This window comes from Mytilus californianus, unplaced genomic scaffold (assembly GCF_021869535.1).
Source record: "Mytilus californianus isolate M0D057914Y unplaced genomic scaffold, xbMytCali1.0.p SCAF_8, whole genome shotgun sequence".
Taxonomy (NCBI): Eukaryota; Metazoa; Mollusca; class Bivalvia; order Mytilida; family Mytilidae; genus Mytilus; species Mytilus californianus.
In genome coordinates this window covers 43,500,766-43,509,417 of record NW_026262734.1, presented here as the reverse complement: position 1 = coordinate 43,509,417, position 8,652 = coordinate 43,500,766, and the positions used below count along the sequence as shown (strand labels likewise).

Below are 8,652 nucleotides of genomic sequence, written 5' to 3'. Positions count from 1 at the left end.
GAAAATAAAAGTGGAGTGGGTTATCTTTTTACGACAACTCCAGTTCTTTTTATGTCAAGTTCTATATTTACATTTCAGTTATTACATGACCATGTACATTGAATTTCTGCAATGGTGTTAAGCACTTACATATTTAGATCCTTGCTTATTACTGTCATTACGTACCTACTATGGAAAATCAGAGCATTTATGATAAAATACAGACGGTGGCGAACAGCAACATTTGGACAAAGTATAACAACTCTTGGTCCGATTCATCCTATATGGGGCTCTCTGCATTTGGTAAGTACATATGTACTAGTTGTGAAGAAAAGGCTTAAGGAGGAAATGAGTAATGAATACAAATAAAAGGAGATGTGTCAATGAGACAGCAATCCAACAACAAAAATACCCATTAGACACCTAGAGGGCAACATAGTCTTCAAAAACAATAGACAAGTGTAAATGCAATATATCAAGCTATAAATCGGCCTGAGTCTATAAAAGTTGAAATTAAGTGAAAATTATTCAAATGATGCACAAATAACTTTATAGATAACTAATAGACTAAAAATTGCGACTCTTTTAAACTACTTAAGGAATGACTGTAATATTTTTCCTGTCTATGAAGAAATAACCTAAAAAATGTGGTGCACACAGAATAACCCGCGGGTTATTTTAAAGTGTGCACCACATTTTTTGTTATTTCGAATAGACAGAAAAATATTACAGTTATTTCTTATAATTTAGTTCTCAATTCCATTTTAAACCGTAGTAAACCATGAAAAAACGTTGATGACGTCATGGTCACATAACAAAATTATGTCTATGAGCTGATAAACAAAACAAGGTCAGCCAATCAGAAGACGCGTTACATCCAAAATTAAATTATATAATGATAAAACCGATGATAACAACTACATCTGACCTGATCATGAGCTCTTACAAGATTCGATTGAATTACCTTCTGCTTGTAGTTTCATGATCTGGCATCCTATTTCAAACTCCTTTGACAGATTGTTGAAAAGGAAAGACCCAAGGTATATGTTTATTGGAGTATGTTTTTCTATGCCAGTTTTGGAGTCTGTCATCCGGACTCGGCACAGATACTGTATAAATCTTCAGCACCAAAAGCTTATGGTAGCGGAGGGGCATACAGATATCTACGAGATTGGATAGGTAGGTTGAATTCCATACATTTGGTATCAAAGACTCAAACTATGGGTAAGTAAATTAATTCGAAGCTCAAACTCTCAAATTTGTCAAGAAAGGCGAACACCGTTTAGAGAACCAAATAGTCCACAAATTCCTTATCAAATTGTACCGAATTATGTTAACTATATAAACCAGAAATACGAGAGAGCTTTATGGATTCTTATAGATGAAGTACATTAAGGTGAGTAATACGTAATTTGGGCGATATATTTTGTATTTTTGAAATTGACCAAAAGAGACATAAAATGGACAGCTAAATTCATCTGCGGTCACCTTACCTGAGGGAGTTGAAAATAAAGTTTTTAAATAGTTTCCTAAAATATCAAAGAAAGAGACTTATCACTGAGTTTGCACTTAAATAAGCAACACGAAGAGAGTAACGTGTGGAGCAGAATCTGCACTCCCTTCCGAAGCACCCGAAATCACGCGAGTCTTTAGGTTTCTATATTGTTTTTTAGAGACTGTTTGTTTCTTTGTCAATTTTCATCTTTTGTCATAACGTTGTCGGTTTGTCTATGACTGATGAACTCAAATATCCATTTGGTATCTTCTGTCTCTCTTATTAACAGGAAATTTTTGAATAGCATGTTATAAATCCTGAGATGATGATATCCTTTGATCTAGTAAGCATGTCCTCTTGACTTTTATGACTGTTATACGCAACTATTTGTTTACACATTCATTCTGAAAACTGCAGTAATATATAAAAATAAGGTGATGTGGTATGATTGCCAATGATACAACTATCCACCAAAGTTCAAATGAAGTGGATGTAAGCAATTATAGGCAACCGTACGCCTTCAACAATTAGAAAAATTAATACCGTATAGTCGGAAATAAAAGGCACCAACATGAAAAATGGGGAACAATTCAATTGAGAAAACAAATGGCCTAACTCATAACAAAACAATTTACGAAAACAAATATGCCAGACATGAACCAACGACAACCACTGAACTACAGGATCCTGACTTGATACAGGCACGTAAAGAGTGTGGCGGTGTTAAACATTGTTGTGGGTGCCTAACCCTCCCCCTAATCTGGGACAGTGGTATAACAGTATACACCTATTGACTGGTTATGAGGGTAATATCAAGTTTGTTGTCCCTGAGATACCAACTATTGCTCGAGGCGAAGCCGAGTGTCATAGTTAGTATCAAAGGGACAAGAAACTTGCTAAGACCCTCATAACCAGTCATTAAGTGTTTTATAGTACCGAAATTTTCTAAAAAGACTACATACATCACTTGAAAAAAACCAAATAGTCACATAAACATGCACAAGATGAACTATCAGTTTTTTTTTTTTGCCCGTGTGGTATTTGTCAATATTTTATTTACTTTAATTATGACCAGGAATCGTTGTGTAAAAATTCGCTTACATATAATTAATGCTAGCTAAATATATATTACCATGCATACACCAAAGCAATCCCAGATTATGAAGACGACGACAGACCCATACCATATATTTGTAATGTATTAATTTTTAAAATATGTCATGTAGATTTTTCTTTTTCTTTTTTAAATTGCTGCTGGTAAGTTATATCTTAATTTGAAATTACGACTGCAGACACCTACAAATTATACCGTTTACGGTATTTCAGAGTTTAACGTTGCCAAGCGCACAAATCCAAGCAGAATAGTCAATGACGTCATTGTTGTCCAATGAAACATTAGCATGAAAAAGTACGGGAATCATGTTTATAAAACTATTGACTGGGGTAATAGTCTTTGAAACTATTGACTAGCAAATAGTCTGTGGAATGAAATATTTTATTTTTTTTTATATAGAAAAAACATACTGAGGTATACTAACACAAAATATGAAAAAAGTATAAAAATCAGTCGAAAAGGGCTTAACTCTTCAGATCGATAGAAAGTAGAAAAACTAGTAACAAAAACACAGACCGGACGTGGCAGGGTATTACATCCACCACAACACAAAAGACACAAAGTACAGATCTGAGAGTACTCGCAGTTACTGACAGCTAGTTCAAAGCCAAAAACAACTAATAAACACCATGTATCTAAGACTAAAATATCAATCAGTACACATCCAACATCCAATAGATTTAGTGTAAAGACGGAATTACAGTCAGAGAAAAAATTGACCTTGTGCAAAATGAATGGCAAAATATAGAAATCGACAGATTGTAGTACTGTGAATTGCCAGTCTTTCAGAATACGCGTTTTTGTTTTACATTTAGGGCCTATATGGAATATGTTAAGTTATTCAACAACAGTGATATTTTCTTTGTCCTTTGACTTTCTGTGCTACATAAACTAAAAGCATCTGTAATACTCTCATTAACATTATCATGGTGGTGGAGGGGGTGAGGAGGACGATTACGATGATGATGACGTTGTTAATGACTACGATATGATGATAGATGATAGTGATTTAAGTGCTAACTCTATAAATTAATAAAATGCAATTAGTGATTATTTATAGAATAACTAATCGAAGAATTCAAATAGAGAAAAATATTTTCGAGTGACCGAACAACACATTAATTCACGAATGCGCGTAGCGCATGAGTTAATTATCAGTGTTGTTCGGTCACGAGTTGAATATTTTTCGATATCTGAATTCTTTGATTAGTTATTCTTTTTATTACATTGGCAAATGGCATTTTTTAATGAAATTAATGTGAAAAATGTAAGGAACTATATCTTTTTTCTACGCATTCACAGTTTGTTTTGATCCGAAGTTATCGACGTCTTGACAACGCCTATTGTTGTATGCCGTCAGAGAGTGAAATAACCACGTTTATTTCACATCTGAAATTATCGGTTTTTATTGACTGGGAAATCAATATAATTCATTGCTACCAATGTAATAAAAAGAATTCAACATTAAGGCATTTTTTTTTATCTAGGCGACGGTTTGTTGATATCTGATGGAAAGGATGGGAACGGAATAGACGACTTTTGACCCCTGGCTTCCATTTTGAAATACTCAAACCATACGTTAAAGTATATAACAGTGTTACAGATATATTTCTTGTAAGTAAAGTAGCATTTTCCAAAATCGAAAATGTTAGAGAAAAAATAAGGAAAATCATATTTTATTTTTAATAGCGACATTGCCTTATATATGAAATATAATGTCATATTGAGCTATACATATTAATTAAAATACATTGGTTATTGCCTTACATCTTACAGCAAATACAACATGCATTCATTACAGTAACATATTAACTTGATAGCAATACTACCCTGCTTCTACAAAACCCACTTTCAGCGCCGTAATGATGTCACCTTTTCATTACATTATTATACCAAATCCGAACATACCAGCCTTTGCCCATGCTGCTATTTGCTGCATTTTCTGGCGATTTTTAAATGAATGTCTTTAATTATACCCGACTTGCATCTTCCACTCTCCAGGCGAGCACATCTAACTACCAAGCCGTCATGTTTTGCGTAAGAGCTAGAATAGGGAAGACAAAATTGTGCAGCTGATCTCAATATAATGAACGGAGATTTGGTGTTAACGTCAATGACGCATATACCTACGACAAAGAGAACCAAAGGACCACTTGAGATCAAGATAACACTTTCAACAATTGACAGTTGCCTATACAGTATATCTTGCTCTTATTTACCCGTCTCTACGATAGTTAAATTCTTTATATTTGAATTATATTTGAATTTTAGTAAAGATTTGATAAACAAAATTTGGCAAATGACCCTTGTATGATATAAATTCAGGAGAACTTGGCCAAAGCCATAGCCGGCCTCGGAAACAGACTATCAAAAATAAAGCATCGAAAATAAATTCCACGTAGGTTCTTGGTTCATTAGTTCCACGGTGGCAACCAAAAATCGTTGATAAGTGGAATTTGAAGTAAAGAATCGTATTAATAACGAAAAATTGCAGAAAAGTATAAAGAGTAAGTAGTGTTAACTTACAATAGCATTTCTTAGCGATGCCAAATTCGAAGTTTTTTAAAATGTTATTTCGTTTCCATAATTTAATAGGAAAAACTGAAGTATTATGCCAAAAGTGGCAAGGCAGTAGACATATTCCCGAGCGTAGCTCTAGCAACTTTAGACACAATATTTAGATGTGCATTTTCATACCATGGAAATATTCAAGACCAGGGGTGAGTAGGTATTATAGGAATATAATATCGATACAAGAGTTTCCTACAGTTTTGTAATGAAGGAAATTTATCTTTTGTTTTTTTTATTTTAAATTACTTTCATGCCACGCTTACGGTAGTAGGGGGAATTGTGTTTTTGAGTCTATGTGTACGTCCATCCATCCGGCAGTCTGTCCGTCCGTCCGTTAGATTTTAGTTCGATGCGTCTTTGTGTTTAAAAACAATGAAGAAAACCTTTATTCCTTTGTTTTTGATATTTTTTTCTGAAACTTCTGCATTACATTGTACAATTATTATCATAATCAACTTGACTATTTAAAAAGTAGCTTAATAAATTAAGGCAACAGTAACGTACCGATGCTCAAATCTCATAAACTGATAAAGGGCATACGATACTGTTACAGGGGAGGTAATGACGTTGCTAACGTAAATTGTGATTTTTCGCGATGCAAACGATGACATATCGGGAAAAGATGCATCTTCCGACTGATACACAAATGTAAATCATTCGCTTGAAAATGCGTACATGGACCCTCTTTTAATAAAACAACATTTGGCTTGAATATGTATGCAGATTATTTGTACCATTTTTATGAACAAATCACCAATGAATTCTTTTTAATTCAGATAAATATACTGCAAAAATGCCGTTTTGTTTTCTAAAATCATAAAAATTTAATACAAATCAAATATTTCCAAAGAACTATTACACAAATTAAGAGTAATTTTGTATATTCTACCAAATATAAAATACAAGCCATAAACGAATAGCAACGTCTTATAATTTTCATTGCTACAGATCAAAACATCCCTACGTACATGCTGTAAACAGATTGTCGTATTTAACGCTGTCGAGGTGCTTGTAAGTATATGAATTGAACGGAGAACATCTGTGATAAGTTGTCACATATTAAGACGTATATAGTAGTAATATTGATGTGACTGCATGTAAGATTATCGTCCTTTACGACAGGCAAATGCAGATGATCTGCAAAAAGGAGACGGAAGATACCAATGGGACATTCAAAACTAATACTTCGAAGAGAAACCGACAACGCCATGGCAAAACACGAAAAGACGGCGAAAAGACATACAAGTCAACAAAACACTACATAGAAAACTAACGACGGTACAACGCGAAACCCCACCTTAAACTAGGTTATGCAAGGTATGCCATCTACTTGCAACAATACATCATGTACTATGGTTCAACCCTAAATGAAGCCGACAAGGAAAGATATTACTTTAATAACGCAAGCTAGAGTTCTTATAGTGCAGGCAGTATTGCCATTGTATCACGAATTCAGATGGTCGAATACCGCTGAGGGAAGAACAAAATTTTCAGACAATTTAGTTTTGTAAAACCATAGATTATCCGATGGAGAACGTCTGTAATTTTCTATGTACCTATCCTCAATCTGTGGATTCATTTTAAAAGGTCTGTTCGCTCCGTTAGGAAAGACCTTGTTGTTTTTCTAATGTTTTTTTTTTCTTCCAGCATTTTTTTTTACATGCCCTCCCCTCGTTTCTATTTAAGTTATCAAGACCAAATATGGACCATCGATAGACCGCATCATGAAGTATTACCAGATGACCCTGCGAAGGATTTCATTATCCCCTTTAGAAGTTATCTCCCTTTTATTGTTTTTTTTTCAACATAGCCCCTCTCGTTGTTTTTAAAGATATCATGACATTATTTGTATAATAGGTAGATCACATCATGATGCATTACCATATGAGGCTGCGTAGGATTTCATCATCCCCTTCGAGAGTTATATCCCCTTGATGTAATTTCTTTTATTTGCACTTTTCTTAAAATGTATTAGAGATAGAATCGAATTTAAAATGGCTGCATGTACAAGAACTAAATAATTGATATTGCATCATTTTTGGCACTTTGCCATATGCGGTCATTTGGTATATCAAACTGAAGGTTTAAATGAGGTCTACTCAAAAATGAAAATTTTAAACCCCTTTTTCATCCCAGTGGGAAGGGTGGGGTCATTTAGTGCAAAAATTTCAAACTTCTCAGATGGTTAGGTTGTCACATATCAAATGAAAGTCCATAAAGCGTACATTTCAAATATAAAACTGACGTCCCCCAAAAAAGGGTTGGGTGGGGTCATTGAGTACAAAAAATAAAATGTCTCATAAGGTAAGGTTGTTGTACATATCAAATGAAAGATCATAATGTGTACATTTCAAATACAGAATTCCTCTCCTCCAAAAGTGAGTCAGATGGGGTTGTTCAGTGCAAAAATCAAACTTTTTAGAATATGGTGTTGTCGAATAGCAAATGAAAGGTCACCAAGTCCACATTACACATATCGTACTTACGATCTAGCAAATTAAGGTGGATAGGGTCATTAAGTGCAAAAAGTGAAAAGTTTCAGAAGCTATGCTTGTCGCATTTCAAATGAAAGGTCGTAAAGAGTGCATTACAAATATCAGACTTTAAATGGAAAGACCTTTCAATTGTTTTACAAATATTTAACAGAGAAGCACAAAAAAGCATATATCACATTTAACAACCTCGTTCATTGCTTACTTATTTTTGTATTTTATTTATGTATGCCAAATCAACCCATAAAGGATCGAGGTATTTTAAGCACTGGGACCGAATCGTAATTTTAACATTAACTCTGGCGTAGAATTGACATTAAACAATAGCCATTTTTCCTGAAAATGTTGGAACCTTAGTTTTTTATCAATAAATATTTTTATCAACTGTATGTTTGTTACATTCTAGAAGAAAGAAGGACTACCAACAAAGCGCCATCTTACTTTTTTTGATATACTACTTACAGCTAAAGATGAAAATGGAATAGGACTTTCTGATGAAGATATAAGAGCTGAAGTGGAGACGTTTATGTTTTAAGGTGACTGTTTAGAGATGAAGTTTTAATGTTTGAGTATAAACTCGTAGAAAAAGAAAATACCATAAGCCAATGATAAGTAATAAAAACTGAAGCTGCAAAACCAATACACTTAAAAAAGCAAAAGACAATACGACAAACCATTATATAATTAAAAAACCGTTACGACATAAACTAAATATTAAGCAACACAAACACTTGCCAGTAAAAATAGAGTTGAACTGGTCATGCATGGAAAGGATAGACTGTTTGTGTAACACTAATGACATAACCCCGTTGTGCTCTTTTACTGATGTTCACTGGTATATATGAGAAGCAAGCACCCAGTGAAATATGGTGTATTGAGTTACAAGACATCATCAATATATCTAAAGGTGGAATTAAAGAATTTGGTAAATTTCTTTTTCTTTTTGTATATGAGAAGGTTGCGTATCACGTCTACTTTTCTGGTAAATTTGACTTGCTTTC

General features: G+C 33.8%; 1 protein-coding gene across 1 annotated transcript; it reads left to right on the top strand.

Moving 5' to 3' along the window:
- Window positions 1–1,199: 1,199 nt before the first annotated feature.
- LOC127712025 (cytochrome P450 4F3-like) lies at window positions 1,200–8,186 on the top strand. The gene is given in 6 exon segments (XM_052218183.1): window positions 1,200–1,203; window positions 4,076–4,102; window positions 4,105–4,202; window positions 5,184–5,308; window positions 5,883–5,889; window positions 8,058–8,186. Coding segments are annotated over 6 exon segments (390 nt in total).
- Window positions 8,187–8,652: the final 466 nt, after the last annotated feature.